Source organism: Bidens hawaiensis, unplaced genomic scaffold (genome assembly GCF_021521415.1).
Source record: "Bidens hawaiensis isolate Kalapana, Puna unplaced genomic scaffold, B.hawaiensis_p1.1 tig00005780_1, whole genome shotgun sequence".
Taxonomy (NCBI): Eukaryota; Viridiplantae; Streptophyta; class Magnoliopsida; order Asterales; family Asteraceae; genus Bidens; species Bidens hawaiensis.
In genome coordinates, this window is record NW_027491379.1 from 1148793 (window position 1) to 1168414 (window position 19622).

At 37.0% G+C, this 19622-nt stretch overlaps 1 protein-coding gene, 1 non-coding gene and 1 pseudogene across 3 annotated transcripts; all 3 read left to right on the top strand.

Moving 5' to 3' along the window:
* The first annotated feature begins 9715 nt into the window (after positions 1-9715).
* Positions 9716-13260, top strand: LOC143630729 (uncharacterized; annotated as a pseudogene). The gene is made up of 2 exons (XR_013153229.1): positions 9716-11497; positions 12298-13260. The product of XR_013153229.1 is annotated as an uncharacterized LOC143630729 (transcript).
* Positions 13261-14082: 822 nt separating this feature from the next.
* LOC143630646 (serine/arginine-rich splicing factor RS31-like) lies at positions 14083-18303 on the top strand. Its single transcript, XM_077099611.1, has 6 exons — positions 14083-14102; positions 14185-14329; positions 17229-17341; positions 17432-17661; positions 17756-18001; positions 18100-18303. Exons 2-6 carry the CDS (start codon positions 14224-14226, stop codon positions 18128-18130), a joined length of 726 nt encoding a protein of 241 aa, XP_076955726.1. The 5' UTR covers positions 14083-14102; positions 14185-14223; the 3' UTR covers positions 18131-18303.
* Positions 18304-19545: 1242 nt separating this feature from the next.
* On the top strand, positions 19546-19619 carry TRNAV-AAC (transfer RNA valine (anticodon AAC)). Its single transcript has one exon. It is a non-coding gene; the product is annotated as a tRNA-Val (tRNA).
* Positions 19620-19622: the final 3 nt, after the last annotated feature.

A 19622-nucleotide genomic window follows, 5' to 3' on the forward strand; every position in this document is an offset into this window, starting at 1 on the left:
AAGTAGACGTGTAATTACCATTTTACCATCACATGATTTTCACATGCTGACACTTAACTGGGTTTTTGGATGTCTGTTAGTCTAAAGGACTAAAATCAAACAAACATGTCTTGTAAAGGACACCGCCTCCAAGTAAACTTTTTAAAGAACCTGATCCATAAATCGCAAATGTTTAAAGGACAAAATTTGTAATTCTGTCAAGTAATTATGTTAACATTATTATTCAAGTTTAAAATAATAATTACACTAGTTATTCGCATATTTAGTAAGTTAATTTTATTTATATCGGATTTCACCTCACGCTGTAATAATAATAATAATAGTTTTTATTGAAGGCTATAATTAAAATGAATGTGTTATCAAAAAAATATATAATTTTATAACACAAATAAAAAAATCCTAAGTGTTTACAATAACAAAAGAATTAACTATCGAAATCAATATCAAATATATACTATAAATGCTAAATTATTCATATTTAAATACTCCATCTGTCCCATTTTAAATGTCCATTTTTTTATTTTTGGTTGTCCCAATTTAAATGTCACTTGTATATATATAAATTCAATTTCCAGTTGTGCATTACTATTACATATACTAGATGCTTCATTTTACAAAAATGGTTTTTAGCCATAATAACTTAAAGGACATTATTGTCATTTTACAGCTAATAAAATAAAATGATCAAACATTTCTTAATTTATATGTTTTAGGTCCCATGACATTTAAAATGAAACAGATGGAGTAATATATTAAACAGAGACAATATTACATATTTTTTTAAACAACCAACACTCCTAATTTTGTAAGAGGTATTGAAAACTTCTTTCAAGACACGAACCTTAACTCACTCATGGTGATAACCTTTAGAGAAAACGTCTATAAACACCTCACCAAAGTGATAATGGCTCATAATATTTTTTTTGGGGTTACAAGAGCTCTATTAATTTTAAGATAGCGAGCAAATTAGTATTGAACAAGTGGGCCTTTTAACAACACTAGTTTTATGCAGCCTAAAAGCTATTATATAATTATCCATCTACTTTATTAAGAGGGGCCATAACATGAATAAAGAATAGGTAAGACTACTCCCATTCACAATCTCAGAATCTCAATCCTACATTATAAAATTAATTTCTCTCTCTTCAATCTATAAAATTTAACCCACTTCAATCTTTTACTCCCATTAACAACCCAATCTCATCCTTTTTTTATTAAATAAATTCAATTTATAATTAGTTTTGATTAACTATATAAATATAATTAAGTAATTATATTTTTTTAAATATAAAAAACTTTAAATATATATTAATCAAACACATTTTATAAAATAGATAAAAATAAGTTACAATAGTAGCATGAAATACAAAATTACACATATTGATGATACAAAACTACATACTTATTCATCAACACCAAATTTCTGCCATATATGCTCAATCAAATCGTTTTTTAGAATGTTATGAGCTTCTCTATTACGAAGTTGTGCCATATTCGTCATATAACTGGATAGGCTTGCAATTCGTTCAGTAGAGTATTGAAAGAGTGGTTCATCATCTTCACTAGAACTCATTCGTTATAAAACAAAAACCAAAATATATATATGTAGAAACGTGAAATGAATCTGACCTGACCCATGACGATGTTTCCACGGACTTCGAGATGAACGAACCACGACTTGCTTGCTTCTGCTCCGACCGCTGCTGTGATCTGCTGTGACTTTTGGGGGTGTGGAGGTGACCGCTAAGAAATCCAGAGGATCTCTTGTTCACAGACACAAAAATATGGTGGTGGCTCTTATTGAGCTATTTGCCAACCCTTGATAAGGAGGTGGAGACCTCCTTATATAGGGAGCCTCATGGCCACCATCATGGTACCCTAATGGGCCTAGCCCAGTTAGGGTAACCTCCACAAAACCCCCTCAGCTCAAAAACCAAATGTATTAGCCCATATAATAAAATAAGCCCAAAACACAATAAATTAGGGTTCTTAGTACCATACCCCGACAAGCCCCCCAAGTCCAGTGTTGCTCCTAGGCGTGCAAGCGTTTAGGTGGAGCACTGGACTTTATAAAGTGTGTTAGATCGTGAGGCGGTTTCTTCCCTTTTCTTCGGCCTTGTCTTTGAGTTTTGGGAGGTTTTCTCCATGATGATGACATGTTGTGATCCTTATGATGATGATGGTGCACTAGTATGAATAAGATATAGCACGCATCATAATAATAGTGGCGCGGGGCCTGATAATAAAGCTTGCGCGCGAGGCGACTTATGAGCTATAATAACAAAAGCCTGCGCGCGAAGCGACTTACGAGCTGAGAATAGTAAAAGCCTGCGCGCGAGGCGACTTACGAGCTGAGAATAATAAAGCTGGCGCGTGAGGCGACTTACGAGCTAAGAATAATAAAGCTTGGAACGCGTGGCGACTTACGAGCTGTAAAATAATAAAGCTGGCGCGTGAGGCGACTGACGAGCTTGTAGAATAATGAGAGCCTGTGCATGGCGACTTACGAGCTGTAATAATAAAGAAGCTGGCGCGCGAGGCGACTTACGAGCTTGTAGAATAATGAAGCTAGCGCGCAAGGCGACTTACGAGCTGTAAAATAATAAAGCTGGCGCGTGAGGCGACTTACGAGCTAAGAATAATAAAGCTGGCGCGTGAGGCGACTTACGAGCTAAGAATAATAAAGCTTGGCGCGCGTGGCGACTTACGAGCTGTAAAATAATAAAGCTGGCGCGTGAGGCGACTGACGAGTTTGTAGAATAATGAGAGCCTGCGCGCATGGCGACTTACGAGCTGTAATAATAAAGAAGCTGGCGCGCGAGGCGACTTACGAGCTTGTAGAATAATGAGAGCCTGCGCGCATGGCGACTTACGAGCTGTAATAATAAAGAAGCTGGCGCGCGAGGCGACTTACGAGCTTGTAGAATAATGAAGCTGGCGCGCTAGGCGACTTACGAGCTAAGAATAATAAAGCTGGCGCGTGAGGCGACTTACGAGCTAAGAATAATAAAGCTTGGCGCGCGCGGCGACTTACGAGCTAAGAATAATAAAACTTGGCGCGCGTGGCGACTTACGAGCTGTAAAATAATAAAGCTGGCGCGTGAGGCGACTTACGAGCTTGTAGAATAATGAGAGCCTGCGCGCATGGCGACTTACGAGCTTTAATATGATGATAATGACCGGCCGACAAGGGCCTCTTCTGCGCAGGATGACTATCCCGGCTTGTCTTCAAAATAATAATGGAGGCACAAACGGCCAGATAATAATAATGATGTCATAGGTGCTTGCGCGACTCGTGGCCGAACCTTTTAGTATGGCGCGTAGCCATATGGGTTTATGAGTATTCCACCCTTGGCGCGAGGCCTGTGGGTTTATGAGTATTCCACCCTTGGCGCGAGGCCTGTGGGTCTGAGTATTCCACCCTTGGCGCGAGGCATGTGGGTTTATGAGTATTCCACCCTTGGCGCAAGGCCTGTGGGTCTGAGTATTCCAAACTTTTAAGTTTGAGCTAAGGCTCATATTTTTGGGCTAAGGCCCTGACGTTTTAGAATTAAGACTCGTCAACGCGTTTGAGCTTGAAGCACGCGCATGTATGTTTTACTTCGTTTTATTTTTAGTTTGATGTCAATATAATTTTGTCATATTGCTCAAATTAATAAAAGGAAGTGTGAAACATGTATGCAAAAACATGTATGCGGTGGCGCGAATGCAAACCGCTGTGGCGAAGAGTGATCGCCGGGAGCGCGCATGCGGAATCCGAAGTTGATCCGCGGTAGCACGCATGATCTAGAGATTTTGAATGCGTGAGCATCTATGATGTGTGAGCATGCGTGATGCGTGAGCATGCTTGATGTTTGAGCATGCTTGATGCTTGACCATCGATGCGTGAGGATGCTTGATGCTTGAGCATGCTTGATTCGTGAGCATCGATGCGTGAGCATGCAAATGTTTGAGCATGCTTGATGTTTGAGCATGCTTGATGCTTGAGCATCGATGCGTGTGGATGCTTGATGCTTGAGCATGCTTGATGCGTGAGCATCGATGCGTGAGCATGCAAATGTTTGAGCATGCTTGATGCTTGAGCATGCTTGAGCATGTGCTATGCGCCATGAGCATAGGTTTTGGCTGTCTTCATGACATCTTGATTTTAAGCCTCGGTCTGTATCCTGTGGGTTGACCTTTCGCGCGCTCGGTGCCTGCGCGCATGTTTGAGCATGCTTGATGCTTGAGCATGCTTGAGCATGTGCTATGCGCCATGAGCATAGGTTTTGGCTGTCTTCATGACATCTTGATTTTAAGCCTCGGTCTGTATCCTGTGGGTTGACCTTTCGCGCGCTCGGTGCCTGCGCGCATGTTTGAGCATGCTTGATGTTTGAGCATCGATGCGAGAGCATGCTTGATGCTGGAGCATCGATGCGTGAGCACACTTGATGTTTGAGCATGCTTGAGCATGTGCTATGCGCCATGAGCATGCTTGATGTTTGAGCATCGATGCGAGAGCATGCTTGATGCTTGAGCATCGATGCGTGAGCATGCAAATGTTTGAGCATGCTTGATGCGTGAGCATCGATGCGTGAGCATGCAAATGTTTGAGCATGCTTGATGTTTGAGCATCGATGCGAGAGCATGCTTGATGCTTGAGCATCGATGCGTGAGCATGCAAATGTTTGAGCATGCTTGATGCTTGAGCATGCTTGATGCGTGAGCATCGATGCGTGAGCATGCTTGATGCTTGAGCATGCTTGATGCGTGAGCATGCAAATGTTTGAGCATGCTTGATGCTTGAGCATGCTTGATGCGTGAGCATGCAAATGTTTGAGCATGCTTGATGCGTGAGCGAACCCAGATCTGATTCAGCACAGATATGAGGGTTTTCCCCAAAATATCGGGTATTTCTTCCTGTGTATTTCCAGATCATTGTTCAGATCCGATAGTATTTCTTCCTGTGTATTTCTTCCAACAGATCTGATAGTATTTCCAGATCTGGAAATATTTTTTAGATCTACGGAATATCTGAGAGAAGAAATCGTAGATCTGAGATATTAATGAACAGATCTGGAATATTGATGAACAGATCTAAGATATTGATGAACAGATCTGGAATATTGATGAACAGATCTGGAATATTGATCCGTATATCTGAGATCTTGATGAACAGATCCGTAGATCTGATGAACAGATCCGTAGATCTGAGATGCTGATGGACAGATCGGAGGGCCGAAACGAGAAGCGAAGTGTGGTTCCTTGCCGTCCCACGGATGGCGTCAAATGTAGAAACGTGAAATGAATCTGACCTGACCCATGACGATGTTTCCACGGACTTCGAGATGAACGAACCACGACTTGCTTGCTTTTGCTCCGACCGCTGCTGTGATCTGCTGTGACTTTTGGGGGTGTGGAGGTGACCGCTAAGAAATCCAGAGGATCTCTTGTTCACAGACACAAAAATATGGTGGTGGCTCTTATTGAGCTATTTGCCAACCCTTGATAAGGAGGTGGAGACCTCCTTATATAGGGAGCCTCATGGCCACCATCATGGTACCCTAATGGGCCTAGCCCAGTTAGGGTTACCTCCACAAAACCCCCTCAGCCCAAAAGCCAAATGTATTAGCCCATATAATAAAATAAGCCCAAAACACAATAAATTAGGGTTCTTAGTACCATACCCCGACAATATATATAAATAATTGTTATGAATTAAAAATAAATAATAAAATGTGGGATAAACAAAATCTAAGTATCCAGTAACATGGTGACACGTGGAAACAAAGATAATGTTTGGATATATAGTTGATAACGCCAGATAATGTTATCTAAACAAAATCCAAGCAATTAATAAAACCGTGACATGTGGTAACGAAGATAATGTTAATATTTAATTTGTATTAAAAATGCAAATTTTGGAACGAACTCCGTTTTTAATAAAATTTATACCGGAATGTTCACAAAAAAAAAACTAAACAAGATTGTGTTTTTAAATTTTTTTAAAATTTTAAATATTATAAGTTATTTAAGAAAAATCAAATTATAATTAAAATTAATTATGTTAAGAGAAAATAAAAAAAAAAAAAAAAAAAAAACCAACCAACCCAAGTGTGACACTTGGATTCCATTATCTTCAAACATGGTTGCAATCTTGATCGTGGTTGCAATCTTCTCATGGCTTTTTTAATTTTTTTTTTGTCCGATCTTGTAGGCATTGGATCACCAATGGGCATAGTCTAAGTACACCTTTTCATATACATAATAACATATGTTAAAACCGGATTAATATGTGATTGGGTTGGTTCATCCACGCCTATGCCTTTTGCCCTCTTGGTTTAATTTTTTAATTTAAAAACAATTATGATGCTAGCCAAACGCGTTTAGGATATTCCCTTTAGATAAATCAGGAATGTATGTTGAAAGATGACTACTTACATGCAATATTATAAACAAAAATAAGATGTTATATGGGATTAGGTCGGGACAAAGAGAGCTTACTATACGTTTAAGTCGGTCCTGGTCCAATTTGGGAACAAGGCTCGTTTTAAGAGAGGACTTTGTATGTTTCTTAAAAAGACGAAGACAATAGTCAGGCATGATGTAGCGTATATGGATATGAAAAATGTATAAAGTTTACTTCATTGACTATGACAACATGTTAAGACCAAATCTTAAACTTCAAATAGAAGACCGAGAGTTATGACTTATCTATCTTAGCCCAACTTACAAGAAATATGCGAATTCTTATATTGAGATTATGTTAGATGATTTGGAAAAAGTAAGAAGAATGTAACGTGTCTAAATCGTTTCATAGAATGTGTTTATCATATACTCGTTACGATCTTGATAAATTAGATTCTAGTTATAATCAATACATTCTTGTCAAATACTTGTCTTAATATCTTGAAATTAATTTGAAAAATTTAGGTACAGCATTAGCATTAGCGATCCCGATAACTCTTAAAGTAGGTTTGCCCCCAAAGAAAGTGTCCCAATGGTTGTAAGGACTACTTTTCATCAAAGTGGAAGATTCAAACATTAGGTGCGTCGTTTAAAAAAGGAAAAACAATGTACATATATTTTTTTCAAAAGTGTGTCTCTTAAGTCGTAAGAAGTATAACAAAATTTTATAAATTATGATTAGAAAACTGTATTATTATAACATTTATTTTGTTTTATCAATATAATTAAATAGTATACGCAGTTTAAGTTTGCTTTTTAATAAATTCGTTTTTTAAATATGATAACTAATAAGGCGTGTCTTGTGACTGTGTACATAATCTGGCAATCCAAAATCTTTATAACTTATAGACTAGAGAGAAGCAATATCGGTATCGATTGGTACCGGTACAAAAATTGGTACCGTCGTAAACGAATCGATATCAAAGTTTTGAGTATTGGTATCGGTATGGTACGGGACTGGTATATCCCAAATTTTGCCTTAATTACCGGTACATCGGGTTTTTCTAGATGTGCGCAAACCCGGTTTCGGGTATGGAACAGGGTTTGGGTATGACCGAGTGTTGGAAGATCATGTATTGGCTGTACCCGTGTCGGCGTTCGTGTTCGGCTAAAAATCACACCCTATGCACCGTGTTCGGGTTGGATATAGAATCCGGTATTCAAATACCTTATTTCTAGGCATTGAAAAAAAAAATATATTTTCGTGGTTTTTTCGGGTATAGATTGAGTTTCTTTAAGGGGCCGCACCCGGTTCCGGTTTTCGGGTATTACCGGGTACAAATTGATTATGGTTATAGGTACCTGTTTGTTACTGAAATGCATACCGTATTCGTACCCTACGCGTGACGATATTTAAAACCTTGGTATAAAAAAAACCGATTTAGGGTTTTTTCGTGCACCTCTCGATAGAGGTGCACAAATCGGGTTTTTTCTAATACCCGGGTTCGGGTATGAATCGGTTTCGGGTATGATCGGGTATTGAAAAATCGGGTATTGAGAGAAATCGGGTAGGGTATTGAGGAGAAAAACTCAACCCTATGTACCCGGGTACGGTATAATCGGGTTCGGGTATTGGAATCGGGTACGACCGGGTATTAATACCCTGTTTTGAATTTGTAAATTATTTATTCATTTTTAAATTTGTTTAAAATTTAAATTTGCTTTTGTAATTTATAAAAATAATTAAACTATATTACAAAAACCATAAATTCACTTAAGTACAAATTCTTTACTTAATAATATGCATTTTAAAAAAACTTAAACATAAAAGTTGTGAAGTAAACATAAAAATATACTATAAAAACTCATGTATTATTTCGGGTATTAGAAAATTGTTATCGGGTATCGGGTATAACCGGGTATGGGTATGAGGTATTACCGGTTTCGGGTATTTACGGGTATAAATCGGGTACGGTTCCGGGTACGGGTATTGAGCTAAAAAAGCATACCCTATCCATACCCTACGGGTAGGGTCGGTTCCCGTTTCGGGTATAGAATACCCGGGTATAAAAAAACCGGTTCCGGGTATTTTTTTCGGGTCCGGTTCCGGGTACGGGTTTTTTGTGCACCTCTACCTCTCGACTTAACGCACCGTTTACCAACCCAATTCGGTTTATAACCCGTTGGGCTTAAACATAACATAAAGCTTTCTTTTAATGAGCCCAATCCAATACCCACAATCTAATACTCCGGTCAGTGTTTCCGGCGAAACATACGGCAGTTTCTGATCGCAATAGCCACTGCCTGCCACTCTTGACCCGCATATAAAACACGAGGCTCAATTGATTCCAATAAAAAAGTATGAAATGATATGTGGGTAAGAGTTAATAGTTGTTTTCATTATGCACACCAAGTGTTCGATAAAATGCTTCAATGAAAATAAATTGTAATTTTGTTATTATCATATGTATCAACAAATCTGTATCATGGGTTAATGTTAATTTTATTGTGAACTGAGTGATGAAAACTGAAATAATAACAAAGTTTGTTTCTTTTGATATATGAATATGCAGACAACCAAGAAATAAGCTGTTTTGGATATCAGCAGTTTGGTGTCGTCTCTACGCAACTTGTTTTCGTTTACAAAGTTCAACTGCATAACATTATACGGTAAGTTGTGGTAATTAATAATATTTTTTTGCTTGCACTAAAGATTTATAGATCATAATTGAATTGTAATTGTTAATATTCTATTTATACTTTTTTTTTGCCATCAAGATAGGAACTGCTTATGTAGAGTATATAGAATGCTTATTATTCATGTATATGCGTTGTCAAACGAAAGAAAAAAAAACTATTTACTTCATTAGAACAGATTGCGAAATGGTGACAAACATGGCATCTTATTCATACTTCCAGTTTTATAATAACCATTTTTTCTCGTATGGTTAGTAACTAAATGACCCGTCTTCCCGTCTCTGTAGCTACCTACTCAATACTTGCTCCTCCTTGTTAACTATGAACTTTGAATGTTTTGTGTTAATTCAGTGAAACAACATTTTTAAGTCTCGTTTACAGGAAAAATAACAAATGGATGAAACTGAACATGAGTCGTAAAGAAGGAAATAAAAAACCAAAGATGGAATATGGTTAATCCTCCTCACAATTTGATTTATTAAATGGAAGCAAGAACGAGTATATAAAACCGGTAATAAAATAAGTTCTGACTTGACGAGAAAAAATGTAGGTTTAATTTTGATATATGTTATGAACGATTGAAGGCTTAGTTTGACATTATGAGGTGGTGGTGTTCTTAACCAATCTATTGTTGTTTTCGAATGCATGCTTCTATATTGTTTAATTTTATATTTGTTACACACACCAGATGGTTCAGCCAATGAAGATGATGATGGACTCACAAATCTCAAAAGCAGCTAGAAAGATCTATCATCTCCGCCACTAATCCATCACCAACTCCTCTGAAGATCCCTTTGCCGCCCACCCGTCCCACCACCATCTCTCCGCCATCGAGTCCAAATCCCAACTTCTTAAATCCTACACTGTAACTCCTCCAATCAAACCCTGGCCCCAAAAGCTCTACCCTAAACGTCTTGCATCCATCATCACCCGCCAACAAAACCTTGACCTTGCCCTTCAAATCTTTGACCATGCTGGTAAATACCACCCGGGATTTGAACATAATTACGAAACCTACCACTCCATCATCCACAAGCTTTCTCGTGCTCGGATGATGGAGTGGGGAGAATAATTTTGTTATTATCATATGTAACTCTTCTTTCTCAGTTACAAAAGTCAAACATCAAGTGTGGGGAGAATCTTTTCATCGATGTCTTACGTAATTACGGGCTCGCTAGCCGTCCTAAGGATTCTTTACGCATATTCTTGCGGATTGATGACTTTGGTGTCACGAAATCCGTACGGACTTTAAACACGCTTCTAAACGTTTTGATTCAGAACCGAAAATATGAGCTGGTGCATGCTTTGTTCAAAAATAGTCAAAAGAAGTTCAATATCATACCAAATGTCTTCACTTGCAACATTCTTCTGAAAGCATTTTGTAAAAAAAGCGATATAGAAGGCGCACTCAAGGTTTTAGATGAAATGCCTGCAATGGGAATGGTACCAAATGTTGTGACTTACACCACTATATTAGGAGCGTATGTGTCCAAAGGAGATATGGTGGGTGCAAAGAGGATGTTTGACCAGATTCTCGATAGAGGGTGGACTCCCGATGCCACAACATACACGATTTTAATGGACGGGTTTTGTAAGCAGGGGAGATTGATTGATGCTGTGAGAGTAATGGATGATATGGTGGATAATAAAGTGGACCCTAATGACGTTACTTATGGTGTTATGATTGAAGCCTTTTGCAAAGAGAAAAAAGCCCGGGGAAGCTTTAAGTTTATTAGATGATATGCTTGAAAATAAATATGTACCAAATTCTGCTCTTTGTTGTAGATTGATTGATGTTTTGTGTGAAGTCGGGAAAGTTGAGGACGCGTGTGAACTATGGAAAAAGCTTTTAAGGAAGAATTGCACTCCCGATAACGCAATATCGAGTACGCTTATACATTGGTTGTGTAAAAAGGGTAAGATTTGGGAAGCTAGAAAGTTGTTTGATGAATTTGAAAAGAGTTCAATTCCAAGTGTTATGACATATGATACACTGATTGGTGGTATGTGTGAAACGGGAGAGTTATGTGAAGCGGGTAGGTTATGGGATGATATGGTGGAAAAGGGGTGTGTTCCAAACGCGTTTACTTATAATATGTTGATTAAAGGGTTTTGTAAAGGCGGTAATGCGAAGGAAGGGGTTAAGATTCTAGAGGAGATGTTGGATAAAAAGTGTTTGCCGAATAAAACGACTTATTCTGTGTTACTTACGGGTCTGTGTGAAGCTGGGGATGAAGTGCGAGTAATGAAAGTGCTTGATATGGATATGTGTAGAGAACTGATTGATTCAGATGTTTGGCAACTTCTTGTAACCAAGTTTGGTAGTAATGTTAGTAAGAAGAGAGAAGCTGTTGTTAGTTCGATATCGGTCAACTCTGCTTCTTAGATGTCAATCCTACATGTGTTATATATGGTAATAAGATTACGTATGTTTTTATATAATGGTATTTGACAACTACAAGGTCCATCAACCAAAGTTTACATAGGGGTGTGCATAAAACCGAAAAAGCCGAATCGAAACCGAAAAACCCAAATAAACCGAACTGAAAAAACCAAACCGAATTAGAAACCAGTGGTTCGGTTTTGAACTTTAGCAAAAACCGAAATATTGGTTTTGGTTCGGTTTTGTATATTGTTAAGAACCGAAAAAACCGAACCGCACCAAAATAACAAAAAAATGAAACTAATCATAATATCTTAACCGTAACCACTAAAACAAAATCTACCGATGACTATTTGTTTAGTTTTAACATATGGTTAATAACAAATATATTTGGTTTCTACATATGGATAATAACTAATAATACATGCATTTTTAGTTTTGATTTTTAATTTTGAGTTTAAATGTATCTTTTATTAGCTTTTAATATTTGAAGTCCAAATATTCAACATTCTATTAATTATTAGTTTAAAGAAAAAAAATATCATGCCCAATTTCAATATCTTGGGTCAACTTTTTTCTTTTTGGCCCAAAAAGTTTTGACTCGAGTAGCAAAACCGAATCCAAAACCAAACCGAAACCCAAAAACCTAAAACCGAAACCGAACAGTTTTAAAAAAATCATAAAACCGAAATTTTGGTTTTCGGTTCGGTTTTAGTCAAAAACTGCACCGAGCCACACCACACACACCCCTAGTTTTACATAGCTAAAAGGTACTAAAGTACATATCTATGCCATCTTTACTTTTTTGGTCCACTTTCTGCTAGTTGCAGTATTTAGCTTTAGGTCAGTTGAACCGCCCCTGCTGATCTGGATCAAGTAAGAGAGAATATATGAAGTTTCTCGGGCGGTATTCATCATGAAGGTGACAACCCAAGATGATGAGATGGTACAATGCTAAACTCTAAAGGCGATTTCGGGGAGAGTGATGAGAAGAATATGTAACGAGCAAGATGAGTTTCGTTGATCTCTTGGTTGGTAACATTTATGCAACATTAGTCTAGTTGCTACAAAATAAATCTTGAAAGTTAATGCTCACCAAACCATTGAACCGGATTGTAATTATTTTTTTGTCATGGGCGGACATAAATGAAACAGTGACCTGTTCTCGGTCATGTCTTTGTTTATGTACTATACAGCATGTTTTTTTATGAAACTAAATATTGAAATGAATGAAAAGATTTTATGAACTACTTTTGCTGCTTATGTAATAACACTTGTCTCATTTAGTTTTGACTTCCGAATTAGTTGTTAAATGTATGTAATCGCCGACTATTAAAGACAATCGGTGAGGTGGGTACAAGTAATTTTAAAGGACTCGGCACTCGCAACAGGTCATGAAGATTGTTTTAAGATGTGATTTTTTTAGCTGAGCATATATAACAATATTTTTTTTTATGATTCATGTAACTAAAACTATTTAAGGGTTTGCGTTCTCCTTAATTAGTGCTTCGCGACGAGCTAAAGGATGTCCTTATAAGCTTACGCCGTGACCCATAATAAGCTAAATGAATGAGACTTGAAAGGAGAAAAATGAAAACTTGTATCACATAGGTGAGTGAACAAACTTTGGAGTGATATATAAATGCGAGGCTTCCTTAGCAATGGAGGACGCGAGCCAAAAGACTGCGAAGATCCCTTATATGCATGCGCCGTGATCCATACATGGTGGCTAACATGTCATTTTGTGACCACGTAAACACATAACTACCCCTGGCAAGGATTCGCTTTTCTCATAACCATAGCACGCTCAAAATATGTGTCCTCACTCCAACCCCTCTCCTCATTATAATATCTCTTTTCAAACCGTCCAAAACATCCAAAACTGCATTATTATTATGAACGCTATAACTCGTAACAATCGCGGATCTAGAAAATAAACCAAGGCATAGCGTAGGGCCACAAACTAAAAAATGTTTGTTCAGAGGTAGCTTGAAAGAAGAAAATGTAGTAGTACCCTAAAAATATAATTCACCAAGAAAGTAGAGATGTAACGCCTATGCTAAATCTGCCGTGACTCATGACTACACAACGTTGGTGGGTCTCTGTCTGTATGATGCTCTAATGTTAAACTAGAGGCGCACAAAATACCTAGTTCCTAGTCGTACCCAACCTGACCTGGTATTGGGTTTCTCCCAGGAGCCATACCCGACCGTGACCCGGCGGAACCGGTTCCATCTTTACCCCGTCAAAAGCTGGACCGACCCTACTCGAAACCCGAAAAAAACCAGGAAAAGCCGGGCTAATACCCGAAACGGTTCCCACCCAACCTGGTTTTTTACTTATGTTAACGATACCCGAAACCAGTCCCTAACCGATTCAGATTCCTGAAAATACCCCGCCTCTACGAGTTAAACCACTCCTCCATCAAAAGGCTCACAGGATCTGGTTGATCACTTGATATTATAGCTAGCAGGCCCACCATTGAATCAGCAAATTGGGTATCCATCTAGCCCATTAAAGTAAACTGAACCTACCAGATCAACGGCCAATATACACGCCACGTGGTTTGGTTAACATCCATTTGCGTATATAAAATAACCTCCTTTCAGTCTCTCTCGTCAAACAATCCATCCAAGGTAAATTCTTCATCTTCAAACCCTAATTATATTCAATCAATCGTCTATTATTATTATTATTACTGATCAGTTGTATGTATTGGTTCATTGATAAGTTAATTTGTGTGAGAAGAGAAGAGAATGAAGCCGGTTTTCTGTGGTAACTTCGAGTACGAGACGCGTGAGTCGGATCTGGAGAAATTGTTCGGCAGATATGGAAGAGTTGAACGTGTTGATATGAAATCTGGTATGTATGTATGGATTGTTTATTTATATACATTCCATTTGGTTAGTAGTTTAGAAGCTAGGGCTATAATTATAAAATATTTGTGGAAGAATTTAATTTACTTAATTTAATATTTTGATGCATGAGTTTTAAATATGGCCTTAAGTTTGTTAGGATTAGGGTCCCTAATTTAGATGAGAATTTTTTTACAGAATACTACCAGTACTCGATTTTCATGTTTATTATTAAAGGTTAGATACCGAGAGGCACTGGACTAAAAAAATCGGTTCGGTGTTCTGTAGATGCTTTTGCTCATGGATTACAATGTTTTGTCAACTTAAGCTCATAGTTGTCAGTAGTGCCGATAGTGCACGCTATGGAGCGCGCGCCAACATTCTGCCATTCTCTGTTTAGCGGTCATCTAGCAAGGAAATAGCGGCATTTAGGGGTTTTTTGTTATTTGTTTTTTTCTTGATAAAAATTACGTTTTTAGCTACACTAAGGGAATTTTTGTTTTTATTTATTCTCTTCCTTGATAAAAATACCATTTTTAACGACAATCAGGGTGTTTTTTCAACAGTTCCACCTTAAAACTGATCTTTTGTCTATGAAAACCCTATCTATTATTTTTTTTTATATTTTTCTATGTTATCGCTAAACGTGGAATAGCAGCCGCTATTTCATTGCTATCGCTACGTAGCATATAGGTTGCTTGTCGCTATTGACAACTATGCTTAAGCTCCATGATTTGACGATCGTTGTAAAAAAATGGCACTAGATGGCTTCTTTTTTAATTTAGGTCCTTGTGTTATGGTCACATTAACAATGGCTACTTTGTTTATTTGGTTCTTGATGAACTTATGGATTCCAATAGTTAGAGATCAATTATTTTATGAGCTTTGCAGACTTATCTCTGTCATAGGCTGGCTTGCTTTTATATGCTGTTGAAATATAGTTAATTCTTCAAGTTTGCCAAGGTTACAAAAGCAACCACTTTGTTTTGCTGGTTTCTCTATCTTTTGAGTTACCAATCTTTATTTGGATAGGTAACTATTGTTGATGTATTTTGTGCTTTAAATGACCCAGTTGCAGTTACAAAGTAGACTATAATTGACTGTAAAACATAGATTCATCGATGCACATCTTTTATTGGGTTGTGTATGTACGTTCTATTCCGATAGTTCGTAGGAGAATCATTATCGAGATTGGTACCAACCAATGTTATCGTGGTTGAAACACCTTCAATTTTTCATAGTTATTGGCGCTTCTTATTAAGTCGATTAAAATAATTTTCTGATTCAATACTTAAGATAGCAATATCTATTACAGTATCCGTTTCAAAAGAACATTCACTTGAAAGTTTAGAAGATAGTGTTAGAAAGTATTTGTGGGTGATTTTGCAAAACGAGATTACAAGTTAGGAACAATAAAGTTTTTATTTATTTAATATTTGATGTAAAGAGTTTATTTTGGAATTTAACCTCCATGATATGACCTATTGTTAGGCCCTTGTGTGTAGGTCACATTACAAGGCTCCTTTCTTTGTTTGGTTCTTGATGAAACTTATGGATTCCAATATTTATAGAAAAGTTTAGAGATCAATGATTATGAGCTTAGCCTGCTTATATCTTTTTGGGCTGGCTTGCTAATGGATTCCAACATTTATATGTTTTTGAAACATAGTCAATGCAAGCAACCACTTTGTTTTTGCTGGTTGCTTGATTTTTTGGGTAACCGAATTTTATTTGGACAGGTGACTATTGTTGATGTATTTCATGTTTTAAATGGTCTAGTTGCAGTTGTAAGACCACTTTTATTAGCAAACCATCCATGGTTTGTTTCACTATTTGGAAAATTAAAAAATAAAAAAATTAAAGAAGCAAATCGTTTGTCCCACCAAACTAGTTTGCAAACCATCACATAGCCACATGTCGCATTTCCATAGACCTTTTTATTTATTTTTCTTTCACACTAATTATATTTAATTATAATATTGTTTTTTCCTAGTAATTTTTTAATAATTAAGTTCTTAAAAAAAAATCTAAAAACATAGTCTTGTTCAGTTTTTTTCGTTAACACACTGGTATAAATCTTTTTTAAACACAGAGTTTGTATTAACATAAAATAAGTATTAGTCTGTTTGATGAATACAAATGTATATATATATATATTTATTATTTTAAAATTATGTATGTAGTTAATATTTATATAAAGTTATTATTTTATATATTTTCAGTCACTTCTAATAAAAAACAGCAATTATAAATTATATTTATTTAATAAAAATAGTGTTGATTGGGTTGCTAATGAGTGTAGAAAGTTGGGTTTGGTTGGTTTGTGAATGGGGATAGTCTAAATTAGACTATAATTGACTGTAAAACACTGATTCGTCGATGTGCATATACTTTTGTATTGTGTATATTCAGGCATGATCCCTTGGGGGCAATAATGGGAGACCGCCAAGTTTAAATTACTATGGGGACGGCGTTTTTTAAGTGTTTATTTTGACGCAGGAACAATCAACTAAAGGAAAAAGAGCATGCATCATCACTCTCTTTCCACTAACGGATGGAATCCTTCCACCTTTCATCCATTCAAATCACTTACATCATTGCATGTCACGCCTAACATCACTTGTCCTAAAGGGCTTATGTTCTATCTTGCCATGTCTTCTATTTCTGAACACATGCTGTCTAAATGATGAAGCACACTTAGCAGTTAGCACTTGAGAAACGAGTTTAGTCTTAAATAGTTCCATGACCATCATCTTGATTTACTTGATCTTGCAAGGCCTCTCTACATATTTGCAGGTTTTGTAACTTTATTTAGTTAGTGATGGAAGAGATGCATATCGCTTGTGAAATCATTAAAAAATTCTGGCTAATATTTTATTAGATGCCTTACTTTATTCTTCTTGCAGGATATGCGTTTATTTACTTTGAAGATGAACGTGATGCTGAAGACGCTATTCATGCTCTTGATAACTCCTCGTTTGGATACGATAGGCGCAGGCTGTCTGTGGAATGGGCTCGGGTATGACATGAAACGCCATTTATTGTTGCTTTGTAGTGCTAGTACTTAGTATAACATAAAGGATTCTGATATGAAAATGACATGTTGCAGGGTGAGCGCAATCGAAACCGTGATGGGTCAAAGTCAGTGGCGAACCAGAGACCAACTAAAACATTGTTCATAATAAATTTTGACCCGGTTCGCACAAGGGTTCATGACATTGAGCGCCACTTTGAGCCGTATGGAAAGGTTCTTAATGTTCGCATCCGTCGCAACTTTGCGTTTGTGCAGTTTGAAACGCAAGAAGAGGCTACAAAAGCTCTCGAGTGTACACACATGAGGTTTGTACTTTGTACATTTGTTTTTTTTTAACTTTATTTTGATTCAAGTTTTTAAAAACCACCATTAGTTAATAGTTATTTTCTTTAATCGCAGTAAAATACTGGATAGAGTGGTATCAGTGGAGTATGCTCTAAGGGATGACGGTGAGAGAGGGTCCCGCTCAAGGAGCCCCAAAAGAGATTACGGGAGGCGGGGAGATAGTCCTTATAGGTCACTGAGTCCTTATAGGAGAGGTAGACCAAGTCCTGATTATGGGCGGGCTCGTAGCCCAGTGTATGATAAGTATGACGGGCCATCCTACGACAGGCGAAAGAGCCCGGCTTATGGGAGATACTGCAGGTAATATATTTTTGTTGTATTTTATTTGGAAAAAAAAACATTAGATGAGGATTTCACATAATAATTGTGTGCTGAACTTGTTTATGTCTCCCTTACAGTCGGTCGCCTGTTAGAAGGTCAAGAAGCTGAGAGACTGTAGCGATCGGAAATTGGCATGCGGATGGAGACTTGATACACTGCATATTTCGACTTCTGTTCGCCTGCATTAGTTTTTATGTTTAATGTGTAGGTTTTGGAGTTGTTTGGTTTGGCTAGCCTTGTGTTTGAACTTTCTGGTGTTGGTGGTGAATAGTGATTTAATTTGTACCTCCTTCATATCAAGATTTTAGTTTTTACTTCATAAGTATGGTCCATTAGTTTGTATATTTTAGGTTTCTGATTTGTTTCAACAAAAAACTAAAGTGGCTTGTTAAATATAAACACAAAACATATAAAAAACAATAAAATTAGTTACTTGATATAAAACAGATTATATCTTCAAGTTATATGTGCTAGTATATCCTAATTAGGACCATAGAATTACTTTCCTTGCAGTAATAATACATAAGTAGCAATAGTCATAAAATGACATTATACTTGGTTTTGTCACAATAGAACCTCAAGGTGTCTGGTTCAATTAGTATTTTAATTCTTTATTCATATAATAAAGTTGGTTCACTAATCTTCTTCTTCACGATTTCAAAAAATAAATTGTATTTGGTAACACGTACTTATGTTGAATCAACAAGGCATTATATTCTACGATCAATATCCAATACCTTTTCTATAAGACTATAACAATACCTTATCTATAACAATAAACCCTCCAACAAGAAACCCAAAAATTAAGGGCTGAATTAAGCATTGGTTAGTTTGTTGATTTTTGATTTGGTTAATATTGGTCAATAACCGAAATCAAACTTATGCTAAAATTTATACATGAAATGAATCCCTTTCTCACTCATCGATATCAAGAGAATACGAAATGGAGATATAAATACATTACGAAGAGGTATAAAACATGAAAGACATGAAATCAAGATACAAAATATATAAAAATACGAATGGTCCGGTCATGTCCAGTGTAGCAAAAATCCCAACTAGGCACCATTAATCCCCAATTAATTGTTAGTCCCCGCTTCACTGATTAATTTTGAGGTAGTTGGCTAATTACGGTCAAATCTGGCTAAAATCGGCGGTTTCCGACAAGATTCTGACCAAAATCAGCGGTTTCCCCGCTAGATTAGAGCAAAAACTAGCGGTTTCCAATGAGATTCCAGGCAAAATATGTTTGTGTATGTAAACTGAAAATTACATATAAAAATGTGTGCATGTATATAAAAAAATGAAAAATATACATTAAAGTTTGATCCGATTAATTGTTAGTCCCTACCCCATCGTCCGACTGCCGACCAGTGATTTTTACAACACTGGTTATATCCAGTTGACCGAGATCACTAAAAACCAGATTAGCAATTTTCGGTTCGGTTTCGATCAACAAAATAGTTCACCAACAAAAAGTACAATGCATCTAACAGCGGTTAAGTTAGAAATTATATCAAACAGGTTTCGTGGTGTAGTTGGTTATCACGTCAGTCTAACACACTGAAGGTCTCCGGTTCGAACCCGGGCTAAGCCATAA

What these genes read in the sequence shown, in the direction of transcription:
- LOC143630646 (XM_077099611.1), top strand. Translation starts at nt 14,224, where the DNA reads ATGAAGCCGGTTTTCTGTGGTAACTTCGAGTACGAGACGCGTGAGTCG. An exon ending in CTCGAGTGTACACACATGAG is followed by an intron (nt 17,662 to 17,755) that starts GTTTGTACTTTG and finishes CTTTAATCGCAG; the next exon opens with TAAAATACTGGATAGAGTGG. An exon ending in GCTTATGGGAGATACTGCAG is followed by an intron (nt 18,002 to 18,099) that starts GTAATATATTTT and finishes TCTCCCTTACAG; the next exon opens with TCGGTCGCCTGTTAGAAGGT.